Genomic DNA, 19,998 nt, shown 5'->3' with positions numbered 1-19,998 from the left:
AGGTAATGAAGCTTTCCTCAGAGAATTAATCAAACATCTTCTCCTGCTCATAGTTTATTTTTCCCCTCAGTACACTGAGCTAGATCCAGTCACACTGGAATTTACATGCACCGACATTTTAAAGAACTTCAGAATATGTCTTCTGGACAAACATCAGTTAAAACGTGCTCGTTAGATTTGTTAGGCAGATTGTGATCCTCTGGAAAGTGGGCATAAAATTCGGTGTCTCTTTCCACCCTGACGCGTTGTGTGGGGAGTATTCCCTCAGTTCACTGAGCTGTGGACCATGCGTCCTAGACCAACACCTACACTATTTACAATCGGATCTTGTATTTATAAGGTTCCCTTGCGGCAGTGAGAATGTGAAGTGTCCTATGCCTTTGGCTTTTTCAAGCTGTCCCTGGCAATAAGTATGGTCTTGAAAATTATCCCTCTGAGTAAGTATGATTTTTGAAAGAAAAAGAAAAAGAAAGGAAAAAAGGAAGGAAGGAAGGAAGGATGGAAGGAAGGAAGAAAAGAAAAGAAAAGAAAGAAAGAAAGAAAGAAAGAAAGAAAGAAAGGGAAAAAGAAAGAGGGAAAGAATGAGCTTCTTGTTGGCATTTTGACCACAGTGGCATACTTCCTAGGACCATGAAACAGACTGTTTGTGAAACACCCTCAGGGAAACTGAAGCTGAGATATATTTCAGCCCTAGGGGGTGTAAAGAGAGCCCTCTTTCTCTCTCACAATGCCTATATTCTGACTGTTCGGACTTTTTAAAAAAAAGTGCTAGCTAATAGAGCTCTACCAACCATTTAATTTTTTTTTTCCTGGGACTGTGTTTAAATTCAGAGGCTGCTGATCTGTACAGTGACTTGGCTCATTCCAGACAGCGTGGTTGTCTCCACAACTGAGACTGTCACAGCCTGAGGGGACATGTGACAATGCACATCAGTTCGTGAGCTGCCAACTCGCATGACTCAGTCTTCCCAGTTCTCTGTGTGGAGGAGACCTGGCCTTTCCCGACCGGGGCCACACTGGATGCTCCTTTGAAAACTCCCGTTACATGTGGACCTGGTCTCATCATTTGCCATGTTGTATCTGTTGGCCTCTACAGACTGGGCCCACCTTGTTCACCACCGTGTCCTCAGAGCTTTGGACAGTGGCCAGCACTTAGTAGGGTGCAATAAATATGTGAGGTGAGGGCAGGACAAATCTCGCGTTGCTTTTACCCTATCACAGCATCTGGCACCTTGGAGATGCTCGGCAAGTATTTCAAATAAATAAACGTATGAACATATATGATTCAAATGTTTGTTCTAGTGTGACAGAACGAGGACCTGTTTATTAGAAAAAGGATGAAGAAGGTGTTGATTTCTCTAGAAGTGTGAAGGAAATTTTTCAGCCGTAATTTTAAGTGCTTAAAGTGGCCTAAAGAGGAATTTTTAGTTTCACTATATTTTATATTCCCAACATAGATTATTATCACAATTATTTGGTATAAAAATGATACAGTTCACTGGTTTTAGCCAATGATATTACCCATATTCTTTACTGGGCAATATTGTATCTCTCTAGGGTCAGTAAAAAGGTTCTCTACCTCATTTAAAGGAAGATTTAAGGTTACAAGAAAGGGAGGTGTAAGATTTATAAACTAGGAATAAAGGGAGAAAAAAAGATCCAGAAGTCTGCTTCAGCAAGACAGAATGAAGACCTGCTTCTTAGGGAATTCATAAAACCTGTCTGCATCCTGTGAAAGGTAACGTCTCTCTGTAAAGGGAAAGGAAGGTACACGGAGAACCTGGTGACCCTGTAAAGAGTCCTCATTCCCAAGAGAACTGCTTTTGGTTGGTGGCAGGTTTTATAAGGAGGCAAACTCTCTAAGAAGTTTCACATCGGTACAGTGACCAATGAACTGGAAGATCAACAGTGTCAGAAAGTAGTACATTATGTTCCAATTTTTTCCTGAATCTTTCATTCCAATACCGTAAAAGGAGACGCTGCTGTCTTTTAATAATGGAATTTATGGGGCGCCTGGGTGGCTCAGTCGGTTGAGCGTCCGACTTCGGCTCAGGTCATGATCTCACGGTGTGTGGGTTCAAGCCTCACATTGAGCTCTGTGCCTGGAGCCTGCTTCGGATTCTGTGTCTCCCTTTCTCTCTGCCCCTCCCCTGCTCGCATTCTGTCTCTCTCTCTCAAAAATAAATAAACATTAAAAAAAATTAACAAAAATGGAATTTATGAAGTACATGGTTTCCACAATAGACCACAGGTACACAGAGCCTTGTCTGGACTCAGTAAATAAATGATCACACGTCTGTAAGTTCATTGTAGGATTTCACAGACTCTGGCCTCTCCCTCCATCATGGGACATGCAGGTCAAGGCTCTGAAGCCCTGCCTTCAGCCAAGTTGCAGCTGTTGGTGTATCAGCATTTTCTTTGTGATTTATGATTTCAACAAGAGGATACACTAGACCTCTGCTGCTGGCGAATAATTAGCAATTTCTTATGCTAACTTAACATTTATTAAGAGATCTCTTCTATTTTCTTTTGCTGCCTTATTGTAATACCTCTCTTAATAATTTTAACCGTAAAAAAATCTGAAGTCTAGTATCTGAGAAGTCATTTCTCAGATGTATGTGATTTTTAACACTAAAATGGAATTTGTCTGTGACTGAGATCTTGAGGTTCCTACAGATGTTTATAGAGATCTGCTTCCAGGGTTTCGGTGATCATAAATCAGCAATATTTACCCTCTGATGTCTACAAGACGGTATTCCATAGCCAGCATCCACTCTCCCGGGTGGAAGAGATGGGAGTCAGGCATTCAGTGTTAACCAGGAAAAAGACCAAACAAACACACGACGGCATTTGTCCATAAGGACTTGACAAGAGAGCCGGGCGCCGATCCTTCCAAGTGCAACCCCTTCCCCTGGGCCGGTTGCTAAATGATGTGGAAAAAGCAATGCTGTTCCTTGTCCGGCTGAAGTACCGGAATGCACTACTGTGCTTTCCTAACGATCCTTGAGGAATTAAAATTGGTAAAGGGGGCACCAAGATAGCTTATGTACATAGCTTATGCCTAATGTCTGGAACTGTCAACATTTTAATTATTCCAGGATTCCCAGGATGCTGTTTGCGTATAAAAGCATCTGGTTTGCTTTACCTTGTCGGGTTCTCTATTAGGATACCTCACACTCTCTTCGAGCAGTCCAGTGTAGAATCAGAAGGCAGCGGTGTATATTCCATGAGGTGGGAAGCTTAATGGTTAGTGCCACGGACCCTGCAGTCAGCCTAGCTGAGTCTTTACCAGCCACTTGAGCAAGCTACCTAGCCACTCACAGATGATGACACTGAGGCACAATTAAACCTTGCTCCTAGCTCGTGTGTCTGTGTGTGAAACAAAATAATTCAAACAAAAGCCTCAGCACACCTAACAAGGGGCTCATGTTAGTTATTATTATTTTATGACGTATATGATATCTATGAGGCCCTAAGAAAAAAAGACAGGGGTTAGTTGAATATTGTGTGGCCAGCGTGGTCCTATTCGGTACCACAGCCTTACCCTCTTAGAGCCACCCCCGCCAAACGCATGCCTGCAAATTTACACTCCATGAACTCGAGAGCTTATTTCTGGGCGGACTGGCTCTGTGCCCCGGCCCCGCTCCCCGTGCTCACTCTCTTGCGGCCATAAGGTCATTCTTCAGTGTAAATTATACAAAATGGTTAGCTGTTCTCGTAGAGAGCTCTGGAGCCTCTGTCTTTTCTGGTAATGGGGGGGTGAATGCTTTCATGTGCCTCGCGGGAGAGATGCAAGTGGCTGCTTGCCAAGTGTGCGTGTGTGTGGTGGACGGAAGCCCTTCATGCCTTCCCTGCTGCGAGCAGTGCATTGTATCAACAGTTCAGGAAAGACCAGGGGAGTTGGCAACAGTACACTACCCAAGTCCTTCAGAGCCGCTGACCATAACAGGGTGAGTCAAATGTACTTCGGTTGCTAATGAAGTCCCTTGGGACCCTGGTTCATTTGCCGTATTTTAATACATGCCCCTGAGCCTCAGCCCGCTGTGGGGCTGTTCCCTGTCTACGGCTGGCCTGCTGGGCTCTGGGGCCAGCCAGGTTCAGAATCAGGTCGACGGGACCGCAAACAGGGACGCTGAGGGTCCAACCAAAGACCAAGCCTCACTTCTCTGGACCCTCCTACTCAGATTTAGTGAATGACCCGCTCATTCACATCCACAAACGCTCTTTTCCTTACCCTCTCCCACTCTGGAGTTTGCTAGAAATGAATGAAACCTATAATTTTTGCAACACCCTCCAGAAACCATTATAATTAAAAAAAAATGATATGAAGTAAACTTTTTATCATAGATGGCTTCAATTTAACTGAAAAGTATAAAATGAAGGAACTAAACCACACTACTTTAATGTTAGTTATTTTAAAAAGGGGCAACATTTAAAACCAGTTTAAAGGGCCTAAAAGTGTACTTATTGTTTGGTAATTCCAATAACGTGCGTCATTTTGCACATTCCTGCAATTTTCTTGTTATATAACAAGGGATACTTAATTATTAATTTGCATGTAACAGCTCCCCCCCCCAAATCTGTATATTATTTAATAGACATACATTCTAATGACCTTTCATTATTCTCCTTTACACACTTGACTTATTGGAAATACATGTGAAATTGTACTACATGGTCATCTATCCTTTCACCCTCCCCTCTCTTTCTCGTGGACCTCCTGCATCCTTCTGACTTCAGTTATGACCATCTGGTGCACAACACCGCATGCAACCCAAATCCTTAATTCCGGCTTAGTCAGTTCCATATTTATGGAGGTCTATTGCCCAGTTTCAATGGCATCACATAGCTAACCTGAACTTGGGGTGTTGAAACAGAATTTCTCATCTTCTTCCAACCTCCTTTCTTCCAGCTGGTTCCCTCATCTAACCTCCTATAATGAATGGTACACCTCCCTACTTTGAGCCTGTCAAGCACAAAATTTTTTAAAAATTCCCCTCCTCCCTCTGACATGCATGAGGTCCAAGTCATAGTAGGTATCTATAACAATAGGTTGTTTCCTTTCTAGCCTCACCATCTCACTCTACACTTCAGGTTCCAATTCTGTTCACATACATTGCTTTCTAGTTAATAACCTCCCAATACAGCTCTGATTATTGCACGCTCTTGTTCAAACACTTCCGGTGCTCCCTACCCAATAAATTCAGAACTCCTTATCTCATTCAATGTCACCCCCGGTATGCTTCGAACTTCTTTTTCAGACTCATGATGCCCACCTTTCTTTTCTTTAGCTACGTTTTAAAGTGCTTTCATACAGATCATGTTCGGTCTTCACAACAATTCTGCAAGGTAAGAAATCCAGGTGATAACACGCTCATGTTTCAAATGAGGAAAACAGACCCAAGAAGAAAAATGGAGTGTTTAGGATTCCTTGACTGGACAACAGTAAAGTGTATCTACAGCCCTGGTCTAAGGGTCAATCAAAGGAGATGGGTGCTCAACCTTTCTCGGAAAAGGCCAAACCTGGCCAAAATGGACGGTCCCCTGCTCTCAAAGCCTTTCCCTCCCTCAAGCTTTCACTCGTGTAATCTTGGAATACTTGGCTCTGTTCTCCATTCACCTGAATCTTTTCTGCCTGTTAAAGCCTTTCTCTCTTCCTCTCCTGACTCACAGAGTGATCATGCAATTGCCTTTAATCCCACTCTGCTTTCTGAGTCTTTTTTTCTGTTCCAAATTATTATTGAAATGAATCATTCTCCTTTAACATTTTTATGCACGTAGGTTCTTTTTCTTACCAAATAGACCATAAGCATTGTGAGATTCTGGTCTTTGTCATAAATGTCCCCGTAGTCCCCACTTGTCACACTCTGTAAATGAATAACAAACATTTACTCTGTGTGTGTATATGTGAGATTCAATTTTTTTTTGTACAGCAGGATATTTCATTTTTGCTATTTTATTCTATTGCTATTTCCAAAGTGTGTAATATTTACATCATTATATCTAGAATCCTTGCCATGTGAAAAACCTGGTATAATCTTTATCATTCTGGCAATACCTTTCACTCACTGAACACCCATTGGCATTCACTAAATCCTTAGTTAGCATCATCAACTATTTTATTTTTTTTTAATTTTTGATATAATCATCATCAACTATTTTAAATAGTCTGCTAATGGCTGCAATGCATTAATATTCTAAGCAGTTAGAAACTCATTTCCCATGTCTTGACTTTTAATATTGTTCTAACTCAAGCATTACTAAACCAGAATGTGACTTTGTTTTGTCAAGCTGTTACTTTAATTGAACTTGGCCATTCCTGACAATGACTGGCCTGGCATTACTTAATTGGAGCTTACCCTAATCAAATAATGGTATTAGAGAAGAAAAACGATGGAGACCAGGTCTTTCAGCTCAGCACAAATGAATAAAACATATTTCACCCACATTCCATACCACGATGTATTTTTCTAGTATTAGAAATGTTTTTTTTTTTTTCCCCGATAAAGTAGGCTTACTGTTGAGAAAGCTTTTCTCATGTCAGTATGCTTTTGAACAGCATTGAATTGAGTTACGTTTACCATAGGGCTCACCACGCTGCCTCTTACATGTTCCTGGCTCATATCTAGAATGGTAATTTGTCTAGGGTGGTCGAGGAAGCCAGTCACTTTACCGAAAACCCCTGCGGGCTGTCACACAAAAGCAGAAAATGGAAGCTTGAATATTCCTTAATTAACTTCCAAAGACTGACAGCAAAGATTAGTGAAATACTGCTAGCCCTGACTTAATACTCTTCCCAGTGAACAAATGCTGTAACCATTCCTGAAGTTGTGCGCATTAAGGACATTGATGGAGGATGTTTAGAAGAGCTGCACAAAAGGACGGCATTATTCTTGTGTCAGTGTTTAGCTCATGTGGAAGTCTTTCCCAAACACAAGGAAGGCGTTAGCTTCTTAAAGATTCAACACAGATTTTATCAGACGTATTGCTGCACTTTGAACCCCTGCTCTACTCTCAGACCACAGAGAGTGACCCGTGGTTCTGGGTGAAATCCTCAGATACTGGTACCTAAAAAAGTTGCTTTCGGCGTAGTTCTTGATGCTCTACTGTGCAGGCACCGAAACCCCATCTCATTACTTACTTGAGGAACCATCTAGCTTTGGAGAACCAATTCACTTTCTAAAATTCTGATTGCTCTGAGTTACAAAGTTACAAAAAATTTATTTCTTATTAGTCAGGGAATGGTTAGATGATTTGCCATCTGCTGTACCTGTGCTGTACCAGACACAGCGGTCGGAGCAAAGGGTGTTGGAAAGTCGGGATGAATATTTCATCCAGACTACGTAACAGGCTGGAACATTCTCCCTACTCCAGTTACATAATTTTTAATGAGTGAGAGATTGGCCACCCTCAGAAACAACACACCTTCCCTCCCTACCAGTACGGACCTGTGTTTATTCTTTTCTAGATTCCATGTCAATGGCCTCCCTTCAGTTATGTCACTAGGTATTACTTACATTTTAATCCCCTTCATGAGTTTCAGGATTCATTATAGCCTAATGACGAAGCACATCGATTCTGAGTTAAATAGACCTAAGTTTAGGACATATATCCAACACTTTACATCTGCGTGTTCTTAAGCAATTTTTTTAGCTTGAGTCTAGTTTTTCCATCTGCCAAGTAGAAGAGATACCTACCTATTCCACAGAGTTGTTTTTAGATTTAACTAGGTAATTCATGTAAAATTTTTGGCACATAGTGAGTGTTCAGAAGTGACAACTGTTGGTATGTATCGGTATTATCGTGCATGCATATAATTTGCCTTTCTCCCCATTAAGCCAGCATTATTTCCTCTCTCCAAGATGAAAGTACTTTAGGGCTAGCAGTATTGTTTTCATTTATAAATATGTACATGACAGGCAAAACATACTCATAAGACGTCAACTTTTAAAATGAAAAAATATATACGTAAAATTAATATCCCCATTTTACTCATGGAAACTGAGTATTAGAGACATGAATAAAACTTTCTAACACTTTCTTTACTGGGATTGTCGTACCCTTCTAGGGACTACCTTTCTCTTTCCCGTTCTCTCCTTAGCATTCATGAAATGCACTCTGTTTTTTAAGATAAGAGAACTGAGTAAAATATGCCCATGTTATAAATCATACGGGAGCCATTAAACAATCTTATCTTCTCCCATGACTTTGTTATTATCAACAGAGATAACATGTAACAATGTCTCTAGAGCATAGTTCCATCCTAATGTCCAGACCCATATCTCCATTCTCCTACTCCATGGGTAGTACTTTGAAATCACACAGGCTCTTCAAACTAACATGTTCTAAATGGACTCATTGTTCATGTTCTTCCTATGCTCACTCTATCTTGGTGAACTGGACCAGTCTTAGCACAACTGCCCTAGCTAGAAGTTAAAGCATCATTCTTCGGACTTTCCTGTCCAGTCAATCACCATGTCATGCCCACTCTTTCCCAGCATATCTCTTGGATGCCTCCTGGTCCCTTCATCCTCATCCAACCAACCTGTTCAGGCCACTGCACCTATCACCTGCATTTCTCCAACAGCTTCCTGAGCAGCTCAATCTATCCTCTGCATTTCAGGCAGAGTGATATTTCTAAGATATGAATCTGATTTTGTCATTCTACTTAAAGCCTGTTAGTCATTCCCTATTTCTATTTCAACAGTAAGACACAACTTCTCTACATGGCAGCCTGGTCCTCTGAGATTGGCCCTTTCTCCATTTCTCCAATCGTCTTTGTTATTCATACCTTTGGGCTGTAGAGTTTTGTTACGTCCACACTGCCCCCTGGACTCATCACTTGCACTCAGCCTGTGCACTTGAGAGTTACTTCCCCGGAAACATACTTCCCTTCTCTCTTCCCTGGGGTACTCTGGTACTGCCCTCAAATTCCAGCTAGGACATCATGTTTTTTTAAGAATCCTTTCCTGGGGCTTTGCGGTGGCTCAGTCGGTTAAGTGTCTGACTTTGGCTCGGGTCATGATCTCTCAGTTGGTGAGTTCAAGCCCTGTGTTGGCCTCTGTGCTGACAGCTCAGAGCCTGGAGCCCGCTTCAGATTCTGTGACTCCCTCACTCTCTGCCCCTTCCCTGCTCACGCTCTCTTTCTGTCTCTCAAAAAAATAAATAAATATTAAAAACAAAAAACAAAAACAATCCCTTTCTGAACCTGGGCTGGGAAAGATGTCCCTTCCTGGCAGAACATTTATCACATTTATTTTATGCTTGCATGTTCACTTATCTGTGTATCCCCCAAAGTGTGAAAAGCCCAGGGGTTTGGAAGTTGTGGTTCTTTTGTTTGCTTTTGCATCCAGCAGTCGCTAGAACAGAGGTGCTCAGTTTACATGTCTTTGAATGAATACACAGTAAACAATACGACACGATCCAGAGATTCCATCTCTCGAGTTATGCTAAGAAAACTTTAAAGTGGAAATTCTCTTCTTTTACTAAAGCAAAACTTGTGCTGTACGTTATTAGGTTAAAAAATGTTACATCCTTAAGTTAAAAAAAATTTTAAGTTAACAAACTTTGAACTTCTTTAAAATAGATGGCACCGTCTTATTTGTGTATAGTTAATTACGCATTTTCTGGGGAATAATTCTGTTGGTGGATGTGTTCAATATGCGCTTTCCTTTTTTCTTCATTACAGTGAAAGCTTTCTGAGGGCAAAGGAGTAATTTTTTTTTTTCTATGTCATCTTCAGAGACCTTGTGGTGCTTTTCCCACAATACAGGACATCAATGAAAGTTAAGGGGTTAAATAAAAAAATAAAGATGCCAAACCAAAGGGTTTTGTCCTAACACAGGAAGATTAATGGCTTACAGTAGCAAATATATATCCTCAAGATATTTTGATTCATGGAAGAAAGGAAAAGACATTTTCATTTCCATATTTCTCTTTGTGATATTTGTGTGGAGAAGTATATGGTAGTATTAAGATGACTTTCAGGGGCACCCGGGTGGCTCAATTGGTTAAGTGTCCGACTCTTGGTTTCAGCTCTGGTCAAGATCTCATGGTTCACGGGTTCGAGCCCCACATCAGGCTCCATGCTGACAGTGCAGAGCCTGCTTGGGATTCTCTCTTTCCCTTTCTCTCTGCTCCTCCCCCACCCTTCAAAATTAACAAATAAACTTAAAAAAAAAAAAGATCTTTCAACAGAGAAACAGAAAGACCTCTTGTTAAGTGATGAAAATTAAGGTCAGCTACAGTATGTTGGGGAGTACAAAACGGACATGGGAGATACAACTTGGCTGAAAGACACTAAGTCTCTTACTGGAAGATACTTTCTGGCTTTGAAAGTCAAGCAAATTGTAAGGATAGGAATTAGCCAGATGAAACAAACAGGGTGTTTTCTGTTGTGTGTGTCTTTTGTACTTTTGCATTTATTCTTCACGCATGTGCAGTTTTCCGGATGGTGGCCAACGTGAGGAATGGAGGAATAGTCAGTGTAACAAACGAGACAGGTTCGAACCAGAAAATTCACATGTAGAAAGTGAGGCACTTGATTCTCTCACTTGACTCCTTTCCAATCTAAAGCCAGACGAATCAACAAACTTAAATCTCATTCATAAACATAGGTGCAAAAGTACTAAATAAAATATTCTCAAATTTAACCTAGCAGTTTATAAAAAATAGGTCATGAAAGAGGAAGTTTATTCAAGCATGTACATGTGGCTTAAGGCTAGTGCATCTAAAAGTGCAAGTCATAGTGTGAATAGGCTGAAGGGAAAAAAAAGACTACATGATAATTTCAATAGATGCAGAAAATTTGATGGGATAAGATTTGACTTACTTCTGCTAAAAGCTTTTGTCAGATTGGGGGTTTTCTTAACCCAACGAAATGTTACTAGAATCCTATAGCCTACATGATTCCAAATGGTGGGACATTCTAAATACTTCCTTTCAAGTCAGAAAAAAGACCCAGAATGTCAGAAAACAACAAAAAGATATCCCCATGGATGCCTATTCCACTGCTTCTATGCAACATTATAGTAAAAGTCCTACCTAGCACAGGAAGAAACGGAGAAAGAAAGAAAACGGTGCTGCTAATAGTTAAGGAGGAAACAAATTGTGATGAGTCAATGAGAAGGAAAGGTTGAGGTCCGAGTGCAGGTCCTAAGCACTGTAGGTCGATATTGTTAATCTCGCCAAGGGTCGATATCTGATGTAGTAATCAGCACTGATTTTACACACATCAGAAAATCTCACTGAACGAGTACTATAAATGATCACTTAGCCAGTGGGATGGTCTCTGAAACACTTCACCCAAAAGAACTTTGTGGGGAGGCAGCAGTGGATAAGTGAAGCGTGGAAGCCATCCTCAAACGGTTTCTTATTGCACTGAATACAAGCTCGATCCCCACAACTTCCACGTCAGGGTGGAGATTAAGCCTCAGGAAGAGTTTGTGCCATCTGCTGTGCGTGCTATGTGGTCCAGGGAATAATTCCTTCTGATAGGTCATAGTAGTCTCAGAGCTGAGCTTCTGAAGACTTAAAAAGAAAGCGGTTGAAGAGCTGTAAGCAGCGTTCATTTTGCTAATGGCATTTTGAAGAACTGTGGAGGGAGAGACTCACCACCCAAATGGGTACAGGATGTGCAGAAGTGGTTTATTCTGGAGACTTGTCTCTAGTCTTTTTTCATCTGGATTGTCCTTTCCTTTCCTCCTTAGATATGAAGTTCTTTCATTTCTTCCGCTAATTTCCTGGACTGTCCTATTCTTCCTTCTCAGTCTGACTTTGTTCTCTTGAGACCCGCTCTCTCTGTGTCTACCTCACTGTCCTTCCTTCCTTCCTTCCTTCCTTCCTTCCTTCCCTTTTTCTTTCTTTCTCTCTCTTTCTTTCTTTCTTTCTTTCTTTCTTTCTTTCTTTCTTTCTTTCTATTTACTTATTTTTAACATTTATTTATTTTTGAGAGACAGAGAGAGCGAGAGCATGAGTTGGGGAGAGGCAGAGAGAGGGAGACACAGAATCCAAAGCAGGCTCCAGGCTCTGAGCTGTCAGCGCAGGGCCAGTGTGGGGCTCGAACTCACAAACTGTGAGATCATGACCTGAGCTGAAGTCGCAAGATCAACTGACTGTGTCACCCAGGTGCCCCTCTTCTCCTTTCTTTTCTTTCCTTTTCCTTTCTTTTTTTTCCCTTCCTTATCCTGACCAGACAGACCGTTATATTTTTAAGAAAATAACTGCAATATTTGTTGAATAACATTTATAAATCTTGCTTTTAATTTAGAAATAACTTCAGTCTTTAGAGGTTTCTCCACTGTTATACCACCAGCACAGTTGAAGCAATGCTTTATTTTTTTCCCTCTTGTGCATTATTGGCTCTTGGGTGAGCAAAGGGGAATGTTCCCATCCTCCTGATGGTGGTAACATTTTGCTGTCAATCGTTTTGTGTTGAGGGGAGGCATGGACTCGAGTTTAAGAAAGATTAAATTGGTGGCAGTGGGAACAAGGGTTTGCATGGGAAGACATACCAGGATGTGAAACCTGTGAATTCACGATTATCTACATGTGAGATGGAAAGGGTCTCTCTGGACTAGAGTAGTGGTGTTAGAGGTAGAAGGGAAGAGACAGAAGAGAGAAAACAGAAGGAGACATAAAAGGGGTTGGGGGAATGAAGAAATGAAGATGGTTCCTGATAGCATTCCTGACAGTCTGCTGGTCCAATGCTTGCGTGGCGTTCTGAAGCCTTAAAATCAAAGCCTGTGGCCCCAAACCCCCCAGCCCTATTCTGGGGCAAACAGCTCTTGGAGCTTTAGTTACCCCACTCAGAATACCACTTCTGCTGCCTATACCAGGGAATGGAAAGCTCAGTGAAGCATTCGTAAAATAATAAAGTATTTTACAAATATTATGTAATAGTAGACATCATACCAACGGTTTCCACAAACTCGTCACCCCTAGATACCAGTGACAGGGTAGAAAAGTCATGTATTTGGGGCCCCGATAGTAACTTTGTAGTGTACTAACTTTGTAAATTCAGGTCAGCCTAAGTCAGTTGGCCTCTCTAAGACTCAGTCTTGCCATAGTAAAACAGGGATCATGACATCACCCTTCACCCTTGAAACGATTTAGCTCTGTACCTATGAAAATGCCTGGCGCTTAATAAATAATGGTTTCTTTGTGTACTTTTATTGTTTCCCCATGTACATCCCACAAAAATCCATATGGGAAAGATTTTTTGCCAACAAAACAAACTGAGCTGAAGTAATCGTTAATTATATTTACTATTTCTAAATTAAATCTCACGATCTTTCTACTTACATTAACAGAAATAGATAAATATCTAGATAGCAGATAGGTGTTTAGTGTGGACTAGTAACTCTGTTTTGGCTGCCTGGCTTCCTCTCTAAGACCATTTAAAAGAAAATTTCTGTACTTTATTTAAATACAGAATAGAATTGCTTATTAGTTTATAGACAAATAAGCTAAAGCAACTGGACATCATTTAAGTGATAGCAGAATCAACACTTTCTTCAAATGCCTCTTGATAAAATCATTCCTAATTTTTGTCACTAGTGGTTTTAAACGTTTTCATTAAAAAAAAAAGAAATGATCTACTTCACGGGATTGTCAGGAGGATGATGTACAGAGGACCCAGGGCTGTGTTTGGCACAGACTATAAGCTCACAAGCCACGTTACTATCCTTTTAACTTAACTGTCTCTTAACTGTCAAAGACCCTCCCTGGTAGGTTATAATCTTTTTCCTGAGTTTTCATGTTATTCGGAATGAAAACATTTTGACTCTCTTCCAGCTCCTCTCCAAGCCAAAAGATTCATCCACCCAGCTTCTTCCTCTTTAATCGACTATGAGGGAGAGAAAAATATTCCAAGTACTGGGTGGCGGTGGGGGTGGGGGTCCTCTCGGTTTGCTGCTCTCTCTGTTCCTCAAGAGGTTACTCACAATCGTCCCCCTGGTTCTCTTTTCTCAAGGCACAAACTATTTCTTGAGCTGGGATGATAAGACCTTCTCCGTTTTCTATTCCAAAAGCGGGATTATTTCATGATAATTGAGTTTCCCTCTAAGATAACCTCCCACCCTCCCTTTTTGGTGCAGGGAGCTACCTGTGGGATTTTATTTTCTATATATTATCTTTCTAGCTATTCATTTATTTTATTTTATTCATTTATTTAATGTTTATTTATTTTTTGAGAGAGAGACAGACAGAGTGTGAGCAGGGGAGGGGCAGAGAGAGAGACGGAGACACTGAATCCGAAGCAGGCTCCAGGCTCTCAGCTGTCAGCACAGAGCCCAGCGTGGGGCTAGAACCCACAAGCTGTGAGATCATGACCTGAGCCGAAGTCAAACATTTATCTGACTGAGCCACCCATGTGCCCCAAGTTATTTGTTTATTAACAGCCTTGTCTGACGGGTTTCTTTGTTAAACAAGTTCAAATACTGAGATTAATACTGCAAACTATAAACTTTTATTTTATTTATTTATTTATTTATTTTTCCAACGTTTATTTATTTTTGGGACAGAGAGAGACAGAGCATGAACGGGGGAGGGGCAGAGAGAGAGGGAGACACAGAATCGGAAACAGGCTCCAGGCTCTGAGCCATCAGCCCAGAGCCCGACGCGGGGCTCGAACTCGCGGACCGCGAGATCGTGACCTGGCTGAAGTCGGACGCTTAACCGACTGCACCACCCAGGCGCCCCCAAACTATAAACTTTTAAAAGCAAGACAAAACAGGGGCACCTGGGTGGCTCACTCGGTTAAGCCTTTGACTTCAGCTCAGGTCATGATCTCATGGTTCACGAATTCAAGCCCCGGGTCGGGCTCTGTGCTGACAGCTCACAGCCTGGAGCCTGCTTCAGATTCTGTGTCTCCTTCTCTCTCTGCCCCCTTTCCCCACTTGCACTCTCTCTGTCTCTCAAAAATAAACATTAAAAAAATAAATAAATAAAAGCAAGACAAAACAAACAAAAAGGAAATAAATTAAATTGATTATGGCTTCCATTCTTCCTCATGAGACTGGAAAAATTTCATCACCTAACAGTAAGCAACATTATAAAAGAAAACTGTACAGAGGGAGAAAGCGTACATAGGTGTGACTTTTGCCTTTTAAAAACATTAAATCAAGAAAGCCAAATGGATTGATGCGGCCAACTTTGAAACTTAGTCCCACTACGAAACCAAGCATAATACGAACGTGCATAATTCTCTCACGCTCTTACTTTTCTGTCTAGAAGGTTGTGCCTGATGTTCTTCCGCCTGTAAATTAGCACTTACCATCATCTTTGTCAGGGACGATTGTAACCCGAGCCCTTGGGTATTCTGATCCAATCCTCCCGCCCATGGGCACGCTCAGAAGGACATGGAATGTTTCCTCCTCTTCATACAGGGAGTCGTCAATAACAACGATGCGACACGTTTTTTCACGCTCATGTCTGTCAAAGTGGATGACGCTGGTGTGGTCTTCGGGTCTGGATATGTAATCTGAGTAGGACAGCACCGACGTCGGCACAGTTCCGTCTGCCGTACCTGGGGACAGAGAATCCAAAAGGTGTTTATGTAGAACATATTACACAAGCGTGTTTCCAGAAATGATTATTTTCACATGCAACATCTTCACGGTCAATTTGTATACGTGAACCTCCCTGGAAATTACCATAGCACCTACATGGTATTCTAGCATTACGCGTCACCTTCACAGTGGTCTCAAACATACAAAGAGTATTACATTTCCAGTGTTTTCTCCTCTACTTCTTGCCACTGGTCTTTCAGAACAACACGATATTACAAAATAATAGCTTCTACTATTCAAATGCTTACTGTGTGCAGGCCAAGTGCCAAGTGCTTTACATGCATTGCCTGATTAATCCTCTCAACCACGCTATTGGGATTTACAGAGGTTAAATCACTTGCTCTGGGACCCAGAGCCCAAGGCTGACCCTGAAGTCTGTGTTTCTGACCACTATTCTTTATTATCTTCCAATTCATACACACACACACACACACACACACACACACACACACACACACACATTAATGGGAATTTTCACGAATGCTCAGATATCAACTGCACATATGACCTTTTGACCTTTTCTTTTACATTTTTAGAAAATCTACCTGTTTTCTAGTTACTAGTATTTAGTATATTAATGAATATTATATATTAATTTTAATTTGGTATTACATAAAATCATCTTTCAGAGGAGGCTTACTAATGAGCAAAAGAAACATTTTGAAATTCGGTTGAAATGAGTTTCAAACTAGTTTACAATGATTTTCTTTTGAGTATGCATTTCTTTGTCTCTGTCTCTCTCTTTTTCAAATAACCCTCTTCCACTTGATCAGGTTTGGGTGGAGAAAGGGGACTTCAATTTCTCACATTCCAAATGGCTTTGAGTGTTGGGATAAGCAACCACAAGAATCAGATGTATTTTGATAGGTAACAGCAGTCCTTCCAGGCCCTCTTGGAAGAGGTCCCCAGAAGTGTAACAGTGAAGGAAGACTTCTGGGGAAGTGCAGCTTTTTTCTTTATGAAAACTGGAATAATAAAACATACCCCTCAAGGCATAATGTTCTGGCTCCAACATGTCAAAGAGGCTTATTTCTATGTCTTTGCAGGGACAGTTCAGTTCATTGGCAAGTCAAGCTACCTTGTTGCGTATAACAGACCACCATCAATTCCTGGCTCACGTCTCCACTTCTTCGGATGGGAATGAACAGCTCACCCACATCTTCTTCAACGGAGTATTCCGACTGGGGAATAAATACAGTCGACTCTAAAGAGAACACACAATCACAGTCACTATTACTTTTATCTGAACTTCAGCAATCCTGTGCAAATTAACATTGCTCTAATCGTCAACTTTTCCACTTGCGTATTCTTTGAGAATGCCACCGTGTGAAGGGAAGGAAAGAGAAGAGGGGGGCAAAAGAAGGTATAAAGCATGCAGGCTCTGGGCCAGTGAATTCCTAGCCTCGAAATAAGACTCAACATTGCAAAAATAGATACATAGATAAAAATCTCTGGTAATTGCTTTTTTCCTCAATTAATAAATGCTGCTGACATACTTCCTTTAAATACAGCTTTGTTCACTTGACAGATCAACACCTTCCAATGGTGTAGACAAATTTTAGAGGCAGAAGAGACCTTGGAAGTCACCTTGTCCTACCTCGTACTTTACAGATGAAGAAACCAGAGCGTTGAACTTATTTGCAAAGGCCTCTTTCTGGCTAAGTCAAAATTAAAACTCAAACCTTGTAATGTCTAACTCTAGTCCCTTTTTTTTTTTTAAGTTTTTAAAAAAATGTTTATTTTTGAGAGAGAGAGAGAGAGAGAGAGAGACAGAGACAGAGGCAGACCATGAGCTGGGGAGGGGCAGAGAAAGAACGAAGAATCTGAAGCAGGCTCCAGACTTTGAGCTGTCAGCACAGAGCCCGACGCTGGGCTCAAACCCGTGGGCTGCAGGATCATGAGTTGAGTGGAAGTTGGACGCTTAATCAACTGAGCCACTCAGGCCCCCCAACTCTAGTACTCTTTTTATCTCAAGTCTATTTATCAGCTATAAGGACCATACGTGTGGTTTTCTTCCTTTCCTAGACAAATAACAATGCAGAGTATACAATGTTATATTTTTATAAGTCTAAATGATTCATTTTTAAGGTAGTTGAAAGGCACACTAAATAACAGAATGACATAATTAAATTGTTGAACATACAGTTCAATGTGAAGCTATGTTTAGTTCAGGATGACATTTAGTTCAATAATTTGACATGATAACTCCTAATAGATACTTTGGTATTTGACTGGGAGTCTGTTTCACTGAAAGTCTCACAAACACATAAAAAAAAAACGCTTCATGGTTATTTTTAAAACAGTACGCCACTTTGCTTTTCATGATTATAAAAGACCACTGGAACAGGAGACACAGGCCGCTCGAGGTCCGTGTTCCGTCCTCTCCACCCTGCCCTGTCCCCCAGGAGCTGACTACTATGAACCACATCAAAGGTTTCCCTTGTGCTCTGGCTTCCAGTTGGGTCAGCCAAAGGGAAGCACAGGCAGGACTTGGAGGTCAAGAGCAGAATGGGGTCTGTGGCATTCATTCCCCTGGCTCCCTCAGGGTTCAGGGCTGACCGCACCCCTTCCCCCAAGTAAAGGTCATGGTGCCCGCTGAACTCTCTAGCTCACTCTCTGGGCTCAGCTAACGTCTTCTTCCCTTTCCCTCAGGCCTAGAGGTGGTAATGGTGCCCACTCTTATTCCTTGGGGCACTTTACCATGCCTGATGGTTTCCTAATCTTTGACCTCAATGTTGTAAATAGTCATATTATTACATTCTTTTAAAATTACTTAATTTAATTTAAGCTATTACATAAAAAAAAAAATGAGTATGTGGGGGTGCCTGGGTGGCTCAGTCAGTTGAGCATCTGACTTCGGCTCAGGTCACGATCTTGTGGTCTGTGAGTTCAAGCCCCGCGTCAGGCTCTGTGCTGACAGCTCAGAGCCTGGAGACTGCTTCAGATTCTGTGTCTCCTTCTTTCTCTCTGCCCCTCCCCCACTTACTCTGTCTCTCTCCTTCTCTCTCTCTCTCTCTTTCTCAAAAATAAACATTAAAAAAAATGAGCATGTGGTTTATTTCCTCTGAGATTCTCACTGATACACCAATTTAAAAAATGGTACCACTAAAAAAATGACGGGTGGATATAAGGTCTTATAACTAATTATTCTTTTATCAAACATTGGTTGGGTGACTTTTACTTGCCAGACATTCCTACTAGGCAGAGGGGATACGGAAGGAGACAAAATTCCTGATCTTACGGAGTTTTCATTTTATTTGGGGTTGGGAAAGAGGAAGAAAATAAACAAATATACAAGAATATGTAGTATGCCAGGAGGTAATGAGTTATGTGAGGAAAATAGAGTGTGCTGAAGGGGACAGGGGCTAAGGCAGGGGAATGTGCCATGGTCGGCCTGTGTTATATGGGAAAGTATCTGTGACAGAGTCACATTTGAGATGAGACTTCAAGGTGGTAATGAGATGCCTTACATACATAGTTTAGAGAAGAGAATTCTCGGCAAAGGAGTGAACAAGTGAAAAGGGCTTCAGGCCTGGGTGTGCCAGGTGTGCACGAGGAATGGCCAGGAGGCCAATGTGGTTTGAGTAAGTTGGGTAAAAAAGAGAAGGCAGGACATGGGACCACAGCAGCAGCGACGGGGTCGGTGCCGGGAAGACCACTCGGCACTTCAGGATCGTTGGGAGGATGTCGGGTCTTACTCGGAGTAAAATATTGTGTAAATAATCAAAGACCAACCAACGGGATGAAAACAAGCACGGGCCATTTATTCACTGCACCATAGCAAAGGAGTCGGCCACTATCACTTGTCTTTAGCAGAGACTCAAAGGCAGGCCGAGGGGTGAGAAAACTGTATAGCGGGAACAAGGGAAGGCTGCAGGGGCGCCCTGGCTGGAGGCTGTGGGTACAGGGAAGCTGTGGGCGAGCCAACTAGAAGCGGGGCATCCTATGTGACTAGTTAGGGGTGCACATCCGGTTTCTGTGGTCGGTCTTAAGTTGAAAATGAGGGCAAAATGAAGGAAGCTGTCAGTTATTGATCAAATTTTGACCATCTGGGGCTGACTGCTATGGACAGAGGCTGTGGTTTGGCTTCCCAGTTGCTGTAGGCTGTGGGTCAGAGTTGTATTTTAATACGTGGTCTGTCCGTTGTCTCTGGGTACACCCATCCAGCTCTCAATATAAAAGCATGAGAAGGCTTTAAACACGGGGATGCTGTAAGCTGACATATCTTAAGGACGTTATTTTTGGCTGCTGTGAGATAAAGAGACACTGAGGGCCCAGGAGCTGGCCAGGAGCTCAGTTAGGCTTTGCAGCCGTCTAGGAGAGAGATCACAGCAGACGACCAGGCGGCGGCAGTGGAGCTGGGATAACACGGCTGTGTGCAGGACATACAAAGGAAGAGCCAAAAGAATTTTCTGACGGGTCAGATGTG

The 19,998-nt window shown here is 41.8% G+C and overlaps 1 protein-coding gene across 2 annotated transcripts in view; it reads right to left on the bottom strand.

The window, feature by feature from the left end:
• Nucleotides 1–19,998, bottom strand: part of FREM2 (FRAS1 related extracellular matrix 2) — a 166,919-nt gene that overhangs the window by 54,140 nt on the left and 92,781 nt on the right. For both annotated transcript variants that reach the window (XM_040448280.1, XM_040448281.1), the window contains exons 5-6: nt 16,648–16,773; nt 15,275–15,526 (exon numbers count right to left, since the gene is read on the bottom strand). In XM_040448280.1, coding sequence (XP_040304214.1) covers nt 15,275–15,526; nt 16,648–16,773 — 378 coding nt within the window. The remainder of the gene's footprint in view (nt 1–15,274; nt 15,527–16,647; nt 16,774–19,998) is intronic.

Source organism: Herpailurus yagouaroundi, unplaced genomic scaffold (genome assembly GCF_014898765.1).
Source record: "Herpailurus yagouaroundi ecotype Mexico unplaced genomic scaffold, PumYag 197, whole genome shotgun sequence".
Taxonomy (NCBI): Eukaryota; Metazoa; Chordata; class Mammalia; order Carnivora; family Felidae; genus Herpailurus; species Herpailurus yagouaroundi.
The sequence above is the reverse complement of the archived record's forward strand: the minus strand, read 5'-3'. Positions and strand labels throughout refer to the sequence as shown.